Source organism: Ipomoea triloba, chromosome 14 (assembly GCF_003576645.1).
Source record: "Ipomoea triloba cultivar NCNSP0323 chromosome 14, ASM357664v1".
Taxonomy (NCBI): Eukaryota; Viridiplantae; Streptophyta; class Magnoliopsida; order Solanales; family Convolvulaceae; genus Ipomoea; species Ipomoea triloba.
In genome coordinates, this window is record NC_044929.1 from 7,106,898 (window position 1) to 7,127,814 (window position 20,917).

General features: G+C 34.3%; 3 protein-coding genes and 1 long non-coding RNA gene across 10 annotated transcripts; 3 read left to right on the forward strand and 1 right to left on the reverse strand.

Annotated features, from left to right (window-relative positions):
- Positions 1 to 2,097: 2,097 nt before the first annotated feature.
- On the reverse strand, positions 2,098 to 5,394 carry LOC116003752 (G-type lectin S-receptor-like serine/threonine-protein kinase SD3-1). Its single transcript, XM_031243670.1, has one exon. The coding sequence runs from the start codon at positions 5,035 to 5,037 to the stop codon at positions 2,593 to 2,595; it is 2,445 nt and encodes an 814-aa protein (XP_031099530.1). The 5' UTR covers positions 5,038 to 5,394; the 3' UTR covers positions 2,098 to 2,592.
- A 4,335-nt stretch (positions 5,395 to 9,729) lies between these two features.
- LOC116003870 (SOSS complex subunit B1) lies at positions 9,730 to 13,238 on the forward strand. The gene is made up of 3 exons (XM_031243811.1): positions 9,730 to 10,015; positions 10,344 to 10,412; positions 12,847 to 13,238. The coding sequence occupies exons 1-3, from the start codon at positions 9,730 to 9,732 to the stop codon at positions 13,236 to 13,238; spliced, it is 747 nt and encodes a 248-aa protein (XP_031099671.1).
- On the forward strand, positions 11,315 to 15,293 carry LOC116005323 (uncharacterized protein ycf20). 7 transcript variants are annotated; one of them, XM_031245599.1, is made up of 5 exons: positions 11,315 to 11,445; positions 11,582 to 11,793; positions 12,975 to 13,083; positions 14,178 to 14,374; positions 14,619 to 15,293. In XM_031245599.1, the coding sequence occupies exons 4-5, from the start codon at positions 14,190 to 14,192 to the stop codon at positions 15,019 to 15,021; spliced, it is 588 nt and encodes a 195-aa protein (XP_031101459.1). In that variant the 5' UTR covers positions 11,315 to 11,445; positions 11,582 to 11,793; positions 12,975 to 13,083; positions 14,178 to 14,189; the 3' UTR covers positions 15,022 to 15,293. The 7 variants fall into 7 exon arrangements, with proteins under 7 accessions (XP_031101459.1, XP_031101458.1, XP_031101460.1 ...); XM_031245598.1 differs by lacking the exon at positions 12,975 to 13,083; XM_031245601.1 differs by lacking the exons at positions 11,315 to 11,445; positions 11,582 to 11,793; positions 12,975 to 13,083 and adding an exon at positions 13,255 to 13,788 and having other exon boundaries at positions 14,619 to 14,940; positions 15,016 to 15,293.
- A 103-nt stretch (positions 15,294 to 15,396) lies between these two features.
- Positions 15,397 to 17,365, forward strand: LOC116005325. Its single transcript, XR_004094948.1, has 3 exons — positions 15,397 to 15,638; positions 15,727 to 15,815; positions 17,048 to 17,365. It is a non-coding gene; the product is annotated as an uncharacterized LOC116005325 (long non-coding RNA).
- The last annotated feature ends 3,552 nt before the right edge of the window (positions 17,366 to 20,917 follow it).

The following is a 20,917-nucleotide window of genomic DNA, read 5'->3' on the forward strand; positions in this document are numbered from 1 at the left end:
GGGGGGGGGGGACTGGGTAGGCATATATGTATATCAATATCATCACGTGATTTTCATCTTTTACCATCTTTAAATCAAGGCATAATTTTAAAAGATATTATCATTAGTTAATTAATATAGTAATAGCATATCTGATTTATTTATTTATTTTAATAATGATAATAATCTTTTTAATAATCTGTCAGGAAAATCTTGTTACCGGGTAAAAATGGAAATAAAATAAAATACCTATTCCTAATAGGCTAATACCATGAGGGTGCTGGTAATAGCTATTACCCTTGCAAGGGTAATAGCTCATTCCCAGGAACAATGTTCCTGGGAATACAGATGTCTACCAAACAACGGAATAGGCTATTACTGGGAATGTTATGCCATTCCCTGCCTATTCCGTGAACCAAACATCCCGTAAATAACATGCATGTGGCTATGAGTTCCGTTATAAGTGTAGTATAATCTCGACCACAGCTCTAGTCTTATTTTAATTGACAATTGGACCTACAAACTCGTATCTTGGGTTATCAACTTATGATAAATGGATCAAGTTCATTTAAGTGTGAATGAAAGTTATAACCTTCATTTATGTCCGTTTTTCTCGTTAAGTCCTTTTTATACATTATGCCATAAAAGTTGTATTATATAATATTTTGGACATATATACCCATACTATTATAATTTCCGTTATCTTTTCCACTATTGTTACTATACACATGTATCCACCATATATTTTCTTATCTTCAATTCTTCTTCTTCTTCAATAATAATAATAATAATAATAATAATTATTATTATTATTATTATTTACTACAATTAAACATCTAAATCTAAATAAATTTAAAATTTTAGTATAAAATATTAATATTGGCACTTATTTTGCATAAAAAATAGTAGTAATAATAATACTTAATTCTCAGCCAATTGATTAATTGACTTGATAACCATAATGTTTCTTATGAAAGTAAGGGTATATTTGAAAATCTGAAAAATGATTTCTGAAAAATGTTTTTCAAAAAATGAGTCAGTTTTTAGAAAATATTTTCTTTCCCGTGTTTGGTTGCACTTTAGAAAACGATCGTAGTGTGTTTGGATCATTTTCTAGAAAATGAGCATAATGTTATTTTAAAAAAAAATCAATATTATTAAATTTATAATAATAATAATAATAATAATAAAACTGGTTTCCGAAGCCAGAAAGTCGGAAACCAAATAGTCTGGTTTCAGGTTTCCAATGGAAACTAGTAAATGATTTTTGTTCGAAACCAACGAAGAAGATGGAAAACATGAAAAAAGTTGCTTTGAGTTTTCCGAAAAATGGACTTGTTTTTCCTTTAGGGTGTGTTTGGAAAGCAGGAAAATGACTTCTGGAAAATGCTTTCTGGAAAATGAGTCATTTTCCGGAAAATGAGTTCATTTTCGGTGTTTGGATGTACTCTGGAAAACTGTCTGTGTGTGTTTGGTTCATTTTCCGGAAAATGAGTGGAAAATGAGTAGAAATGTATAATTATATATTTTTTATTATTTTATTTAAAATATAAAAATATATAAACTAATAATATTTATTAGAAATTAGAAATAATTTTTTTTTTTTACAAAAAAATGTCGCACGAAGCCATTTTCCGTTTCCGGAAAATGACTTCCGGATTTTTTGTCCGGAAGTCATTTTCCGGAAAAATGAGCTCATTTTCCATGGTCAACGGAAAATGTTTTCCGTTGACCACATTTTCCGGATATTGCCAAACACCAAAAGCTCGGAAAATGATTTCCGGAAATCATTTTTCAGGTTACCAAACACACCCTTAATCGGAAATCAGTTCTGTTGACCATCAATTTCCCCTCCCCCTTACCAAACACTAGAAACCCGGAAAATGAAAATCATTTTCCGGGTTTCCAAACACAGCCTAAATTAAAACACAGAACTCAATCATGCTAACTCCAAAGTGAAAAAGGATGCACCAACCATTGTTCAGAGAAGCCTGAAGAAATCTTACTCTGCTATGAGGCTCTCAATGTGACCATGAAATGTTCATTTTACGCTTAATTTTCTCAAGTTTCTGTCCATGTTTAACATTTTAACTGAAAAAAAAAAAATAAAAAAAAAAATAATAAAAAATTAACTCATTTTAATCATCAGCCTTACCAAATCACAAAATTTCCATTCCTGTTTTCCTAAACCTGGGGATCTTTCACCCTTAGTCTCTACTATGTAATACAGACAGGAATGATAATTGAAACCGCATGATACATATAATGTAACACCTAATTGTTTATTTTCTAAAGAGAGATGTTTCATTCAAAGATGTGCACAAGGGTACACTTACATCGAATCATTTCAGCGCCAAAAAGTCCAGCCTGTGGAGTTCGATTCAACAGATTGCCAACGAGGGAAGGCAATGGTTTGCTCGTGGCTCACAGAGATTCTGCAGTAGTTCTGCTGACTTCTCTAGAGACGAAACAGCATTTAGGAAGCTTAGCTTGGAACGTTCCCGTGGTTCAACTTTGCAAAAAACCTAATGAACACCGAGAGATGGCTCATGCCCCGTTTAAAATTGAGGTTCAAGGCCAAATCCAGTTAGCGAGCTCTCTCTGCAGCTCAGTTTATGCTACAGCTTCACTGTCAGTCATGCTCTCGTGCCTAAAAACGAAATCCGATGGGGGGTTATCGACCGAGAGTGTGCCTTCGAGCACCTTAAGCACTTCGCTGATTGAAGGCCTAAGAAAGGGTTGAGTCTGCATGCACCAGAACGCGATCCTAACTACTCTTTCTAGGGCTTTCATATCCTCGCTCCCCACTACGGGTGTTCCTTTTTGGGACAATTCGTCGAGGATTTCTTGTGGACTTTCCATCAAAACTTCTCGCTGGCTTGTCACGATTTGTAATAGCATTTCACCTAACATGTGTATATCCCTCTCTGATGGTGACTCTGAAGAGGAAGCTGATTCCTTCGACATTAAAGTTTGAAGTCCAAAATCTGTGAGCTTGACGGAGAAATTCTCACTGAGCAAAACGTTCTCGAGCTTCAGGTTCCCGTGGGGTATGCACTGTGGACACTCTAAATGCAAATATGCGAGGGCACGCGCCACTTCAAGAGCAATATTAAGCCTTTGATGCCATGACCATTTAGTGTGGTCCTTGTTTAAGTCCAAGAGCCACTTATCGAGAGAGCCATTTGGGACAAACTCGTAGATTAGAAGCTTGTGTTCGGGTTCATAGCAGAATCCTCTCAAGGACGCGAGATTCCTGTGGTGCATAGAGCCCAATGTAGAAACCGCAAGGCGGAACTCCTTCTCGGGCACAACTGTTTCGCTCAGTATTTTAGCAACAACGGGTATTCGATTCGGGAGGGTGCCCTTAAAGACAGAAGGACCAAGCTGAACAGCAAACTCATCTGTTAGCTCCTTAATCTCCTCAAACGTTATCCGGACAACAGCAGTGCAATGTGGGTTCATATGACCATCTTTCCCGAATGGAACCCTTAATCGAGTCTTGAATTTTTGTCTCTTAAACATAACCCATAAGGCTAGGCCTTCCACGCCCAAAACAATCGAGACTGTCATTAATACTATAATCGCTACTCCCTCGATTAATCCCTTCCTGCTTTCTCCGTCTGCAAGTCTATTAGATGGCAACGAAACTAATTCCCCGTTGTAGTGGTGATTATTAGCAGCACGAGCAGCAACAGCAAGTGGAACCTGACAGACCTTTAAGAAAGAAACCGAAGGGACAGAGGGATTATTGTACCCGCTAATAAAACTGGTTCGTTTGATAGTGCAGACACCAGACCCGTCGTTCTTCGAAGTTGCAGCGACGCAAGAAGTGTCGTTTGTGCAGTACTCTTTGCAAGCCTCCTCACTCAAAACCATAGTAACATCGAGCGGAGGATAAAGACCATAAAGAACCGTTTGCTTCATTACCATCATACTAGTATGCAGTCTGCAATTCCCCAAATCAACCATTTTCTTGCACCCCGAGCTACCCAAATCCACAGCAGAAGCGCTCGTTCCAGAATCTAAAGAATCGGTATACAGGCAATTACAAGTAGGGCCTGAGGTATTATACCCGCATATACCATATAGTCCACACGAGCCAAACACATTACACTGGTTAACCACCGCCTGCCATCCTACTCTCCATGATCGAACTTCATCGTTCCATGAGTATATCCGCAAATTCCCATCTTGATCAATCCTAAGATGCCTTAAAGTCACAGAAGGATCTCCAAAATCCTTACTTGTGACAGACCACACAGCCTCGCTGCTATCCTCGTACAGTCCAAGAACACCATTAGGCTCGAACCTCGCTTCCTCGACGCTAGCAGAGGAACCGAAATGGCTCCTCCAATAGGTCACATTGTGTTCCCAGACAAGTGCGAGCTCCCCAGTTCGCCTAATCTCCAAACTATAGTAGCTCGAAACCGACAGGGTTGAAGGGGCTCTAAGGTTTTGAGGGAAATGGAGAGACTGCCCAGGAAGTAAGGTGTTAATTGGACTACTAAAGCTTTCCCAAACAACTTTATTATCATCATCCAAAAGCACCAAGTTACCACTATCCAAAAGACTTGCTTTTTGGACACCCAAAGTAGAGGAATTACTGCTCCAAACTACAATTCCACTATGATTCTCAATCAGCTCTAGCCTTCCATCCATGGCAAGCCTAAATGTGGAATTTCCAGAAACCCTAACACCCCCACCAACAGTCCAGACAGGTACATTAACATCTTCTAGATCTCCTAAATTATACCTAACCCCAACAACAAACCCATCAACATCATAACCACCATACTTCTCCAAGAACCCAAATGCAAAAACCCCATTTTTAGATACCCAATTCTTGGTTCTATCAAACCCAGAGATTTCAAAACCAAGAGGAACTGACACCATACTGAAATCATCATCATTATCACCACAATATCCCAAAAATGCAGAGGAAAGTACAACTATAACAGCTAAAACATAACCAAAATTTCCAAAAGAACAGAGCATTCTGCATCTCTTACCTAGAAAATTCTTGATGGGTACCTCAGAAACCGAAACCCCATTCATTTTAGCTCCAAGAAAGATGTGGGAAATTGTGGGTATTTTCAACAAAAAGCTTACATTTTGAAAAAGATGAGGCAAAATTAAAAACTGAGGCGGATATCAAGTGAAGGGTGGAAGAACACACAGTGTGTTTTAAGGGTGGGGGTTTAGTAATCAGTATCACTTTTCATGGGGTGAGAGAAAAGGGGGGTAAAGGTGAGATCTTTACAAAAGGGAAAGAAACAAAGATTCAAATACTTTTTGAGGAAACCAAGATTCTCATAGGCCATAGTTTAGATTACTTTTCTTCCACTAAGCATACTTTTAAATAAGTGAATTAGTTTTAGTGCACAAAGCTCAGTGGGAGGTTTTTGCAGTGTCTTTAGGTGACATTCAAGACTCCTAGTTGTGTAAGCCTGGTGTTCATTAGTTTTTGTATATTGCTCTTTGTTTGTATTCATAGGAGTAATGATGGATGCATCCACACATGTTGGCATGAGTGAGATTGGGGTCCATTGCTTCAACTTGACCCTATTTTGTCACTTTCATTAGCTGCAGCACCAAAGGGTTCTGTGGTCAAGAATTCATAAATTCAAGCTTCTGATGATATAAATTCCTCCAGTTTTTTTTTTTCAAAATGAAATATAATAATTGGAAAAAATAAACACCAAAATATGGTAGTGTGGGAAGGTATGAATGTGTTTCAGTATATTGGATACAAGTATGCAGCCTTACCTCATCATCATACAGAAATAGGTCATACAAAAGAGGATGGGGAAATGTATGGGCAAGTTGTAATGCTAACAGTCAAATCTACCACATTAAATGGCAAAAGAAAAAGAAAAAATTACGGTGTCAGGAAAATGGCTTTGGTCCCGCCACCACCTAGGGGTGGGCGTTTCGTTATTATATTATGTTTTTTTTTAGTTTCTGTTTGTTCGATTTTTTTTAAAAAAATGAAAGGGAAAATGGTACTTTTTTTTGCTAAGTTATATGTATATAGTATTTTTCCTTTCTAAGTTACTAAAGTGTTCCCCTGTGATGTTAAATTGATATTTTTGTTCTTAAAAATAATTATTTCATTTATTTTTTTCTCCAATAAATTTATATGTATGGATGACTTCGGTTCGAACCTAACCAAAATATGTATGGATGACCATGATTCGGTTCGAACATAACCGGACACTATAGCAATCATACCGAACCGAAAAAAATAAAATAAAATAATTGTTGAACCGTGAATCGGAACTGAACCGCAATCATATGTAGTAAAAATGATCAAGCACTTATTTTGATAAATCAGTTCGGTTTGATTCCAATTTCGATTTTGAACCGCCAATTCAAAATTTATTTATTTATTTATTTATTTGAATTATATTTCTTATTTTAAAAATAATCTAAATTCAAGAATTATTTTTTTTTATTTTTTGTTTGGGTTATGAATCGTAATTGTAACCATCTATACTATTTAGGTTCAATTGCTACAGTGTCCTATTAGGTTCGAATAAAATCGTGGTCTTCCATACATATTAGTAATAATTAGTTGGAGAAGAAAAATTAATGAAATAGTTAAGGGCAAAAATGTCAATTTAACATTACATGGGAAAAACCGCCACTTTTAAAATAAATGAAGGAAAAAACCACCACTTTAATAACTCAGGGGAAAACTGTTATATGCACATAACTCAGGGAGAAAAAATGTCATTTTCCCAAAATAAAATCATTCGGTTTAACATTTTGATTTTGGTTCGGTTTGAAAAGGTTTGGTTTTGATTCGGATTGGTTCGATTCAGTATTTGGTTTGGTTTAGGAACTTCAATTCCCATAATTTCCTAGTGTTCTAGCACAAATAATTAATCAATTATTTATTTCTACTAATAATTTATGATTAAAAATTCATTCTGCATTCATTAAGTTCAATCAAACCCATTTAATGAGATTATAACATCTTTTAAAAAAATTTGGAGAACCTAGATGGACCATATTTTTTTATTTTTTTTATTTTGAAAACAGATGGACCATACTATTTATTTATATAGTCTAGCAAACTTTTTTGTTCAAATCCAAATCAACCAGCAAAATCAGAAATAATTGCAATAGAATGGAAAAGGAAAACACTCAAATGAATAACACATGACCATCACCATGAACAACAGTCTTCCACTTCCATATGTAATATTTTTTACTTCGAGTGTCATAAAATGGTCATACAAATTGACTTCATACATCAATTCTCAAACTCACAATAAAGTCACATTTCAAAGACAATGTTGAACCCCTAAATTTTACTCAGGGGAAAGACTCATATACATATGCAAGCATATAAACTTAGATGAGGCTTGTTTGATTGTAAATTTGTAGGCGGAAAGAGTACCAGAGCGGACGAGTGGCGTTCGTCTGCAATTAGGAATTTAGTAATTAAGGATTTGAATTTACTTCATTATAATAATAATAATCATCATCATCATCATATTTTTACTTTAAAAAAAAAACAATATTCAATTTTTTACTAAACCGTTCGGTATACAAGAATCCATTATCGTTAGGTTATTTGGTATATTACAGAACCGAACTAGTTTGGTTTGGTTTAGTTTGATTCAGTTTAGTTCATAAAAACGAACCGAATTGTCCGTATTTGGGAATGGAAATGTTGTACCTAGTAGGGGCGGCGATGGGCTTGGTTTCACTTGTGGCAATTCCTAGTAGATATTGAGATCAATCGTTATACCATAAACCATGGTTTACCCATTTTAAAACAATATTTAAATTATGTATTTGCAGTTAACATAATTAAGTTAATAAATAATATGTTTACGCAATTAACATATTATGTATTTGTAGTTAATAAATTTAGGTATATAATTTGTTAATGACAAATAGGTACATAATAGGTTAATATCAAACAATAATTTAAATTATGTATTTACATTTAACCTAATTAAGTTAATAAATATGTTTTTTATTTTGTACAAATAAAATTAATATATAAAAATATATCAATAAAATAGCTCATCTTTCAAATGACAACAATATTGATATTTTTATTTTAATGTTTTAAATTAACGTACGATTATAATAAGTCACTACGCCATGTTTATTTTCAATATATTAAAGGTTAATTTTCACAATTGTATGCAACTATATTATAATTGTAGATCTCAAATACATTCATTAGTGAAAGAGTTAATATCTAATTTAGTCATCGACTATAATGATTTTTCTCAATTTAGTCCTAAATGTCTTTTGTACTTAATTAGGTCATTGACTTTGATGATTTTACCCAATTGAGTCCTTTGTTAAGATAGTTTGACAATTTCACCTCTATTCATACCAATTTAGTCCTTGACTTTAGTAGTTTTATCCAAGTTAATCTTCGACTATAGTGGTTTTATCCAGTTTAGTCATCGACTATAGTGATTTTTCTAAATATAGTTCTTGATTCTAACAACTGATGACCCAATTAGGTAAAATCATCAAAGTTGAGGGTCTAATTAAACACAAAAGACGTTTAAGACTAAATCGAGAATAACCACTATAATCGATTACTAAATTAGGTATTAACTCATTAATGAAACATTGTAGGTTCATTTTCACAATATTAATGGTTTATTTTTACAATACTGAATATGCATCTTTACAATAATAATGCAACTAAAATATAATACAAATGAACCTATAATAGGTTCATTAAGAAAATACTAGAATTTCATTTTCACAATACAGAATGTTCTTTTTATCAATATTGCAAATCCATCAATAAACTATATATTAAGATTCAAAATATATTAATATGAGTATCATTCAAAAGAAATCAATATGATATTTTTAATAATATATTTTGTAACATTGGTTTTATTTATACCAAACAAAAAAATGTGTAAATGATAGTATATGCATGTCATTTTAATGAAACTATAGTATTATAATAATGAAAAATAGTCAATGATACTTTATAATAAACCTACATTATTATTATAATAAGAGTCTACTTGTGTGAGACCGTCTCATGGATCTTAATTGTGAGACGAATCGAATCTATAATAATTATTTGTTACTTATGATAAAAATCATAATACTTATTACATAAAATTTAATTACCAATTTAAAATAAATGAAGTGTTACTTATAATATATATTGTACTAATATTTATATGTGAAATTGTGATACTATTTAGGGCAGAATGATTGTTACTAATGATAAATATTGTAATACTTATAATTGAAATTGTGATATTTACAAAGTGTAATTATAATGTAAATATTGTAATATTTATATGTGAAATGTTATTTATGAAAGATATTGTAACACTTACTGTAGAAAATTTAATATCAATTTGAATTAAAAATAAATCATTACTTATGATAAATATTATAATACTTATATGTGAAATTTTGATATTACTATTTAAGGTAAATTTGATTGTTACTAACGATAAATATTGTAATAGTTATAATTAAAATTGTGATACTTACATACACCGTTATTTACAACTTGACCCATCCTACGAACAATGATTCGTAAAATGGATCTCATATACAAATTTTTGTGTTATAATAATTAACCGTGGTCCGATGATATCTAAAGTTTATAAAGCTAGGTATTATCCGGACTCATCTTTCATGGAAGCCAAGGTGGGGCCAATCCATCTTTCATTTGGAGTAGCATGGTTGCAACCCATGACATCACCCGAAAACACACGAGGTGGAGGATAGGAAATGGTAACCAAGTGCATATTTGGGGGGATATATAATTGGTTGTCGGATAACTCAAATTCAAAGGTGGAGTCTTACCCTTTCCCCCTCAAGGAGAATTCTATAGTATCAAATCTCATTGATCCCTCCACCCTTCGTTGGAATGAAGATACAATCAAAAGCATGTTCAACCACAGAGATGTTGATCTTATTATGATGATCTCATTACCTAGTCATTATGTTCTTGATAAGATCACTTGGGATTCGGAGGAAGATGGACTCTCAGTCAAGAGTTGTTACAGCCTACAAGGTAATCACTAGCGAGATACAACAAGAGGACATTCAACAATGAAGTAGTATATGGCAATGCTAAGGTTAAAACTTTCATATGGCAAGCGTGTACCTCGTGTCTCCCAACAAAAGACAACTTGACAAAGCGTAATATGTACATAAATGGTAGAGAATCCATTTAACACTTTCTTTTTAACTATGATTTTGCTAGAGCCTGATGGAACCAACTGAGACTTCAAATCCTAAATGGAAGTCATGACAATTTCCACACAGTAATTAGCATACTGACAGATTCGTTATCTAGCCATCAAATGTGTACTCTTTACATGGTGTGTTTAAACATTTAGACTCAGTGAGGAGCATAGTGATTAAAGCACGGATGTATTACTCATATTCGAAGGAAGCTACAGCCGAAGGTGAGAAAGTTTCATGACATGTTGCAGTAGAGGATTAGGCTAAATTGCACAACGATTTCTTAAAATTAAATGTTGATGCGGTAATAGATCGACAAATAAAGAGATTGTATGGGCTTTGGGTGCTTGCTAAGGAATGACCTCAAATAGTTTATATGAGTTAAAGTATTATAATGGGAAGGTCTCTACAATTCAAGTGAAGTAAGGTTGTTGCAATTAGGGACTAGGGAGTCCCTTAGCTGGCTTAAACCTTTCAATACAGACAAAGGGAGACTCTTCCTTTCACTTAATATTGTATGACAAAAAAAACTTGATGAGCATGTTTACTAATAGTAGTTTAGTTTTCACTAAGCAATCTGTCAATCAGGCAGCACATATGTTAGCTAGGCAATCTGTTTCAGTGTTTGATTGCTTGAAGTAGTTTTCGAATCTTCCCCTATGTAATGTTTTGTCTTCGTACTTAAATTAATATTAAGGAAAATGGTCAAATAGGCTCTCGAACATTTCATAAAAAGTCAATTAAGCCCACTAACTTTTAAAAAGTACAATTAAACCCTCAAACAAGTCATATCGAAGCAATGAAACCCAAAAATCGATAATTGACCTGTTATCACCGGTCATTTGCATTTTCCGGCCACCTGCGTCAATTTTCGACGACGACCGAATCGTCGTTGGTCGCCATTTTCGACGAAAAGGTCGCCTTCTCCCCAGAGATCGCGACCGTTTCTAGTCGCCTTCTCTGGCGAAGGCGACCTTTTCGCCGGAAATGGCGACCGGCGACGATTCGCTTTGACATGTTTGAAGGTTTTTTTGTGAAATTAATTGACTTTTTATGAAATGTTCGAAGGCAACCATTTTTCCCTTAATATTATTATCTTTTTTAAAAAAAACACTTCGAATGATGATATGAGATATCTCACTCCGCCACACTGCCACAGTGAAATTTAGCGGCGGACCCGGCGGTAGAATACTGAGCTCTTCTCCGCCACTCCGGACTTCTCCGACGCTCCGCCGCCAGCTCCAACTTTCTCCGCCGGTGAGTTCTCTTTTCTTATGTGGGTGCATAGTTTTATTAAGACAAATTGAAAAATCATTGCTTCCTTTTAAAATTGATACGACCCAAACGCACCCTTTTCCTTACCATCTGACTTCTCTTCTGCCGCCTTCTTCAGTTCGATCATCGTGCGTCGTACGCTCCTCTCTCCTCCGTCGCTCAGTACCTGCCGCTTGCCGCCGCATTTCTCTCCATCCATATCTTCGTACCACACCTTATCGCCTCAACAGCGAGTATCGAACTTCACCTCTTCTTCATAATCGCGAAGCCTAGGGTTTTCTGTCTGCTTCCCACACATTCATGTTCTGACTGCTTTCCAAGAACTTCGAGGTTTGATTCCTTGCTTGATTTTTCCTATTTTCATTGTTTTATTTCGTATAACGGAAAAAACAATACTCCTTTACTTGTCTTTTTTTGTTTTTCCCCTTCAAAATAATTGATTAAGGTAATCTTTGCTTTTTAATGACAAGTTTCTTACATTCATATTTTGCATCGTGTAAAGAAAAAAAAATTTATGTTTATTTTCTAGCTGTCAGTTGAATTTGAATGCTAAGTCAGTTAAATTAGCTTCACGAATTTAATAAAATACGTACCAAAAAATTTCCTTTGTTTCTATTATTCTTTCATTATATACGGAGTACATGCTATCCTGGGAGAAAATCTTGATTATCATTTTTTTGTTGTGCCCAAACACTCCTGTTTTAGCTTTGAATTTATGTCTTTCTTGTTGAGTTGAGTAAGTATAAGCTGCAAACTGTTAATATTTCATTTGCGGAACAAATTTTTGAAATAGATAGAATTTAATGTAATGATCTGAATTCAAATCTTTTCACAAAAAGAGGAGGGGGGTCATTTAGCCCCCTGGAGGGGAGGTGATTGAGCTCAAAGCCTCAAATAGTGGAGATTGATGGTTGTGGGGATTGGGGAACTTGTGAATAAAGAGAATTTAATATTTGCGTATGGAGTACTATGCTTGGGATTAGTTAGGGGACACTGGGTTTCCGTTAAATTTGGTGTTCTCCCCTAGAGGATTCCTCTTTTGTTATTGGCTGTTTGGCTTTGCCTAGTTGCCTCTGATTCCGGTCCTTAGTACAAGAATGTTCTGGCTCTAATATTATATTGCACTTTTGAATTGAGTTCACCGAGCTTGGATACATCACTTTCAAGAGAAAATAGAAAATAGAAAACAAACAGCGCTCAAAAACTTAAAAGGAAACTCAAAGTCATGGTTTGGATTTCTGTATATTAATTACTTTTTTCCTTTATTTAATTAACTTCTACATGCCTATCAAAATAATAAAGTAAATACTTGAAAAGAATTTTGAAATTATTGGTTGCAGAAAATTACTGCCTCATAGTGCTAAAGGATGCAATTTTTGAAAGACATTGTACCAGCTGCATTGAACAATATAAACACAAAATTCATAGTTTTAGACAAAGGAAGAGTAGATGCACAACAAAAGACATGCTTGGCATTAGTGGCTGATGAGACTGCAGCTGTTCATTTTCAGATGTGGGGTGATGAGTGTGATCAATTTGAGCCTGGTGATATTATTACTCTGTCAAGTGGCATATTCTCTTACAACCGCAATGCTCTTGTATTGAGGGCTGGCAAGAGAGGTAAGGCGGAAAAGGTGGGAGAGTTTACCATGGCCTTTCTGGAGACACCAAACATGAGTGAGATTCGTTGGGTCCCTGATCCCAATAACTCCAAGATATATGTGCAAGATGCTGTTATTTCTCCCTATTCACGAATTTTCCCACCTACACGTTGATAGTCGAGAGCTCTTCGTGGGCTTTATTTGTGTCTGCAATCATTTCACTGAAAGGAGATTCCAGAATTAGTTATCTTTTGAACTCAATGGTTTGCTTTTTAGAATTAGCTTGTTACTCTTTTAAGAGTTTGTAAAAGCACGTCTTTTTTGCATTTTACAAAAGCTAGTGATGATTATCATGATATGTGAGAACATTTACAAGTCGTTAAGATTTGTGAATATGCTTGGCCAATTCTAGGTCTGGGAATCAACTTTTATTTGCATAATCATATTTGTTAGGAAAGAGGAACAAAATTGAAGGGGGATGCTAATACAATGGCATTCAGAATTTAATTTGCTTGGCAAGCTTGAAGCCACCTGACTGCTTCATTTAGAATTCTGACATAACCAAGCAAAATTCTTAGTTGCACCACTGATTTAGGCAACTTGTGCTAACCATCAATACTCTCCAAGTTGCAGCTGATATTCTTCGATTTGTGGCACTATATTGATTTGTAGTTGGAGCCAGTTTGCAATCATGGTGGGAAAATCTCAAAAACTGAAAAACTATGTAATTTTCTTTTTCCAGAATTTTGAATGTTTAGAACTGAAGCAGATGTTTGGGTGTAAAACTTCCTTTGCCTAACATTCTACTCTATACTGTAATCTGTCACATTGCATGCATCATTTAGTGCTAGTATTGATATCCTTCACCTCAGTGGATAGCTAAGTTTTTGCATTTGAATATGATATCAATGGTTTCACTTTGCTTTGAGCTGAAGCTCTCTCTCTTATTTTTATTTGGAAGGGAATTTTAGTTCCTTTGCTTTTAAGTTTAAGTATGTTCATATGCCAGACAATTATCTAGGAATTATAGTATAGTGGCACCAAAAAAAAAAAAAAAAGTACCACTGTCAGTAGTTCTGAGCCTGAGTTAACTCTAAAAAGTTATGTCTGCAGGTTACTTCCAGTATGGTTACCAATATTCGTTCATATGGCTGTCCTGTAACTTCCAAGCTTTTAGCTCATACATACTCTGGAGCCAGTGTAGAAGTTGTTTTCCTTGAGAAACCTTCATCACTCACTAGAATGATGGATTTTCAGTTATCATATTCTGCTTGTAACTGGGGACAACCTACTTCAATCAACAAGTACGGGTAAATTCCCCTCTCCTTGCTACCCTTCCCTTCTCAGAGAAAATCAACAATAATATGACACGTGTTACTAGTTACTAGAATTTGTTGGGAGTTGTGAATTTTTTTCATTGTATCTTTCTGGATGACCTTGAAACATATTGCTTACTGATAAACTGAATCTATGGTGAAGTATACACTTGTTTTCTGTGAGTGATCATTTTGTATGGAATTGGCAACTGAAACTTGTCCAATCTCATCTGTTTAGAAGGATTGCATGGTTGGTTAGAAGTAGTGCAGATGGCAGAGGACTGAATTCTTCTCCCACCAATGACAACGGCAATAGAACTCGACTTATTAGGGCCATTGAATCTTTTCAAGTCAAACTGAATGCAAGAATAAAAGGGTTGATGACAAATCTTCCCATGAAGTTGCTACTTTTGTTAATTGGCTTTTATTCTGCAACGGCATTTGCGACAGTAATTGGGCAGACTGGTGACTGGGATGTTCTTTCTGCTGCATTGGCAGTGGTCGTAGTGGAGGGCATTGGGGCTCTCATGTACAAAACATTCTCTCCTTTTGTAGATAAGGTAAAGGATCTGATTACCATGCTCAATTATTGGAAAACTGGACTCACTCTTGGTCTTTTCTTGGATTCATTCAAGTATTAGGTGGAACAGAATTGACTAATGACTGTGTACATGAACTTTGGCATTCTGAAGATAAAATACTCACTTGAACAAGATCAAATGAAATGCTTTCCACACTTTTCCTCCTCATTCGGGAATGTAGAGGCATATTATGCTACATCTTCTGTGGAAGATTTCTATTGTTCAGTGTCACAGTGTATCTCCTATTTCAGTACATCACTGTAAAGCTAAATGTAAACAAACAGTTAAGAGTTGAATGAATGCTAGCAGTTCTAATGATGTTTCACTTCTAAGATGTTGCCAGGTAAATTGATGACCCCACCCAGTGGGCACACATGTATACTCAATGTTATTCAGCATTAGAAGCTTTCTGCAGGTTCTAAAGTGATTGTCAATAAAAAATAAATTCTCTTGCCTGTGCTCCCAACAAGGAGAGGCTGCTTACTCATGGAATGCTGTAAGCCGCATGACCTAGAGTAGCAGCAGCTAATCCTTTAATCTATCTTTTAAGTCGGGAATTTCTTGCAAAGATGAGATAGTTAACTTATAAGTTGGTGCTTGTATATCGCGAGAAATACATCGAGCCACTTCAGATGATTCATTTCCTGTGCTGAGGATGGAACAACTAAGCTGCCAAGGTAGACACATGGTTAAAAGTTTTGGTTATTCCTGAATTTAATTGCTACTGGTCTCTTCTAAGTTTGTGATTTTACAAATCCTTTGCAGTTTCTTCAATTTATTAGGCATCAATTATGGCTTTTGGAAGCAGCTTGGGGGTGGGCATTTCAGCCTATTTTAGCTTGGCATCGTTAAAGGTAAACTTTAGTTTGTCGCTATGCTAGTTTATGCTTGTGTGTTATGGACATCTACATTAACAAATTCATTGCAAGGTGGTATCTGTGGTATGGGTATCAAAATGAAATGTTTCCTATGAGGCATTCAGTGTTTGATTGATTCCAACCTGAGGAAACTTGATGCATCATCCCCTCAAGAGGGATTTCTCTAGCAAAAATATTTCGTATTCCCACACGGTATTTAAATGGTCATTAATTGGCAAAATATGCTTAATGATATAATAATTATTACAGGAAATCTGGAATTGAACTTCATGTGTTCTGTTGTTGTATGAAGTTCTCTATTTTTTAGTATGTGTATTTTGAGTTCTTGTCAATGTGTGAAATGTATTGTATTAATCTATACTCTGTTCATTAAGTTGAATTGTGTTCATTTTTTGTTTTTTTTTTTGTTTTTTTTTTTGTTTTTTTTTTTTTTTTTTTTTTTTTTTTTTTTTTTTTTTTTTTTTTTTTTTTTTTTTTNTTTGTTTTTGTTTTTGTTTTTTTTTTTTTTGGGTTTTGTTTTCAATTAAACAGAAGATGTAATAATGGATGTACACACTATTAGGATTTTGAATCATATGATAAATACTCTTAATCTCTAATTTAAGGAGATTTAAACCAAACAACACATAAAGCAAACTCAATAATGACATCATATAATTATCATATCATCACCTCTCACATTTCCAACTGTTCCTACCCAATACATTTGGCTGGAAAGCCTTCCCACCATTCCATGGGCAAATTATGACCATGGTTTACATTCCAATAATTTGCCTAGGGTTTACATTGCAATGTGGATAAATATTTAATTTTATTATATTGAAGTAAATATTTAATTTTAGTATATTGAAGTTTCATTTTTAATGTAGATGAAAGTTATTTTTAGGTAATATACTTAAAAATAAGCATTCATTCAATATACTAAAAATAAACTTTTAATATATTCATTGTTAAAATTGAACCTTATGTTAGGCGAGCATATGCATTTTTGGAAGGCAAAGTTTTAATATACTAAAAATGAAGGGTATATATCAATAAGTAAAATTGCTTATATTTCCCTCCTTTAAAAAAAGTAGTACATTTTCAATAATAATCAATTGATTTTAATTAAACTTGAGAACTAAAAGAGAAAATGATAGTTTAAAATTAGAAATAATTTTAAAATAAATATTCATTGTAATTGAACTAATAAGTATTTATAATAGCAGGAAGTTTTTCGGACTTCAAGGGCGTGTGAGAGGACAAGTATCAGAGCGAGAAATTCATTTCAGATTCTGAGATAGAGAGAGATCCGTTGCGTGAGCAACCCGACTGTTTTCTTTCCCCGATTTCTTTTCGAAGGAGAGGCCTTCGCATCCCTAATCCGGTGGGGTCGGATGGCTTTGTTTGTCCCAGCTTGGCGAATCGCTTCCCGGCACAACGACATTGTTTGTTTGTGCGTTCTTTACCGTTCTCGCTCAGTATTTCAATGGCTGGGAAGGCAGTCTACGAAACGAAGCCTATAGCCACGCCGACCATCAATTACAAGATTGGGCCACTTCTCAAAGATTTGATAATCATTAGAACTCCTTATATTCATTGATCAAAAATTAGTTGATCTCGAGTTTTTTAAAAAATGAAGTTATTTGTAATCAAATACAAATAAGTAATGTCACATGATATCATACGCAATGTTGCAGAAGGCTCTAGGCGCTAGTCGGGCTCCCGGGACACGCCTAGCGCCTAGAGCCCCTAGGTATGCGGCTGAGTATATCGTCTCAACTTTTTCCACCCAGGGCTAGGAAATGTTACTGTTATAATCCTCCAAACTAATCAATTGCATATGTTAGATGGTTAATTGAGTACATGGCTGGATAAATATAGAAGAGAAGTGGCGGAGTAGGCAAAAAAACCACTCGGCCAAGTTAGGCGCTCAACTCGGTCAAGTCGGCTAGTTAGTTGGTCAACCGACTAAAAGTCGCCTAGGGCTGAAATCGTCTCGGCCTAGGAGTGCCTAATGCCTGGCCGATTTTTACAACACTGATCATACGGTAAATATTAGGAGGGTTATGTAGGGGCAAGTAACATGAGTCCTCCATGAAGGGTAGTGCAAGTTGATTGGTGGACATTATGGGATCATCAATAATGGTATGAAGGGAAGATGAGTGTACAGATCATGTAGATGAGTGTCATTAACACTCCATTATCCAGTATGTGCAAAGGATGTAGACTACACATAATCCTCTCTTTGAAGAAATCTACAAAGTAGGTAAGCAACCAAATCCGTACAATAATAATGCCACTCCAAATCCAAAAAAGATTAGGGGTTTGCACTTTGATTTAGCATTGCCAGCTCTCATTGCAATACTTCCCAAATATATAATTCAAGGTACCTTTGTATTCATCAAAATCGTTGCATTATATATGTTTGTGTAATGTTTCTTTGTTGTAAAGTCATGCAATATTATTGATGTTAATGGTCCCAATGCCAGATGCACAGATTTGAACACACATGACATCATCTCATCATTTTTTTCTTTTACCTTTAACATCAATAAGTGTCTATCTTTTTTTTTTTTTTTTGGAAAAATAAGTGTCTAGAATTTTTTGCACTTTTAGTCCCACGACTATGGTGTCACTTGCAGGATTGGTCCATGACTTTGAAACTTTGCAATTTTGGTCCACGACTATTGTTTTTGTTGCAAAAATGGTCCTTTTCAGTCAACTTCTTGCCGGAAAAAAATTCCGGCGAAGTTTCCGGCACTTTTTTCGCCGGGAAAAAAAAAACCCGGCAAATTTTCTGTCAATTTTCACTGAAAAAAAAATTTCACTTTCAAGTAGGATTAAAATGGACAATTCTAAAAAACTAATTCATTTCTAAAAAACATATGCAGCCAATTTAATTATTTTGATTCTGGTAAACGAAATACAGATAAAATTAATTCATTTCTAATAACATAGGTAGCCAATTTAATCTTGTTAAAATTAAGTATAAATTCAAAATTATTTTTACTTCTTAGTTTATTTAAAATTATATTTAAAGTACAAATAATTTACTGTAAGAATTTAATTTACTGAATGTGTAAATTAGCATGCTTGGCTGCTTGCCTGCTTGGAGATGACTTTTGACAAGCCTTGAGAAATATTGTCAGGATGCTTGCAACTTATAAAATGAATCTCCTTACTTAGTTTTGAATTTGTATTTTAAATTAAATACTTTAAATATGATTTTGAATTTGTAATTTAAATATAATTTTAAATAAACTAAAAAGTAAAAATAATTTTGAATTTGTACCTAATATTAAATTGGCTACATATGTTTTTAGAAATGAATTAGTTTTAACTATAATTAGTTTACCAAAATTAAAATAATTAAATTGGCTATATATGTTTTTAGAAATGAATTAATTTAAACTTTAATTAGTTTTTTAGAATTGTCCATTTTAATCCTACTTGAAAGTGAAATTCTTTTTTTTCAGTGAAAATTGACGGAAAATTTGCCGGGTTTTTTTTTTCCGGCGAAAAAAGTGCTGGAAACTTCGCCGGAATTTTTTTCCGGCAAGAAGTTGACTGAAAAAGGACCATTTTTGCAACAAAAACAATAGTCGTGGACCAAAATTGCAAAGTTTGAAAGTCGTGGACCAATCCTGCAAGTGACACCATAGTCGTGGGACTAAAAGTGCAAAAAATTCTAAGTGTCTATCTTGTAAGTCAAACTTGCACTTTAATTCCCTAATGCCACATTAGAGATTTTTATTTTTTATTTTTTAAAGCAAAACAAAGAAATACTATCATTCATAAATTAAGTCTTCCATCAGAATATTACAAATGAAAAGAGGAGGGTGGGGACACCCACTCTCGCAACATGACTTAAAAACGGACTCCTCAGAAAGAACATGGGCTGCTCGATTCGCAGATCGCTTTACAAAAGAGATAGACACACATCCGCACAACAATTTCTTCTAGTCACCAATTGCCAGTTTTGGTCCTTCATCAGCTTCCACGCAACATGTATTTTCAATTAATAAATTATGTAGCAATTACAATTAATAAATTATGTGTCTGTCACTAATATATTATGTACCTTCAATTTATTTATAGGTTCATAATCTGATGATAGAAAGCACATAATTTGAACCTTGGTCAAGTAAGTAGAGTACATTGTCTGAATTGCTAGTTGAAAACACAATATAATCTTTCTAGATTTCATGAGCATATTTTATTTAGCTATAACTGTAGCACTTCATAGGCAATAACAAATTATTTTAAGATTCTCTAATCTTCTTCTAATCATAAGAGTCAAAGATAACTCTAGGATGCAGCTTAATTATATGCTTTTACCCAAAGACATAAAAGAAAATTGAAAATCCAAAGAATTATACTCAGATCGCAATTGCCGTTAAGTCTTGTATCACATGTATATGAATCAATAATTTTACACGAATTTATTAATGTATAATATTTATTATCAATTTATGGAATAAGGAAAAAGATAAATACATTAAAATACTTGAGAGATTGGCACCAATCATTGGGAAACATAACTTTTACAAGCCAGAAGAGCAACAAATTAAATATAAATAGTTCATAATCCAAATTTTACCAATAAAAAAGAAGTAACAGAACATGCATATGGTGTCATTAAGAACAAATAAGCTAAGGAATTATTGGAACCACTTGCAAAAGTTTGGATGAATCATATGTTTATACTAACAAAATTGTGCCCATATTATAGATATATCATGCATATTAAAGTTGAACTTATGAATGACCTAGTGGGGAGGGTCGGGCGTCTGAGTTTCAGTAGGAGCAAATTTAAGTGAATTTTATAATTTATATATAGAGTTAATATCAGCTAAGGTCCTCCGAGTTTGGTGGTTTCGCCACATTTAGTCCTAAACTTTCAAATTGATCATCTGTGGTCCTCTGAGTTTCAAAATGTTACCACTTATAGTCCTAAATTTTAAAATTGACCATCTATGGTCCCCCGAGTTTCAGAATGTTACCTATCATGGTCCTCCGAGTTTCAAAATGTTAACAATCGTGGTCCAGCCGTTAATTTGTTCAATTTGCACCGTGTAAATGAAGGGCAAAAATAT

Bases quoted from the DNA above. Each gene is read 5' to 3' on its own strand.
- LOC116003752 (XM_031243670.1), bottom strand. From the start codon at position 5,037: ATGAATGGGGTTTCGGTTTCTGAGGTACCCATCAAGAATTTTCTAGGT.
- LOC116003870 (XM_031243811.1), top strand. From the start codon at position 9,730: ATGGTAACCAAGTGCATATTTGGGGGGATATATAATTGGTTGTCGGAT. The intron at 10,016-10,343 runs GTAATCACTAGC...TTAAACATTTAG, and splicing joins GAGTTGTTACAGCCTACAAG to ACTCAGTGAGGAGCATAGTG. The intron at 10,413-12,846 runs GTGAGAAAGTTT...AATTTTTGAAAG, and splicing joins GAAGGAAGCTACAGCCGAAG to ACATTGTACCAGCTGCATTG.
- LOC116005323 (XM_031245595.1), top strand. From the start codon at position 13,756: ATGGTGGGAAAATCTCAAAAACTGAAAAACTAT. The intron at 13,789-14,177 runs GTAATTTTCTTT...TTATGTCTGCAG, and splicing joins CTCAAAAACTGAAAAACTAT to GTTACTTCCAGTATGGTTAC. The intron at 14,375-14,618 runs GTAAATTCCCCT...TCATCTGTTTAG, and splicing joins ACTTCAATCAACAAGTACGG to AAGGATTGCATGGTTGGTTA.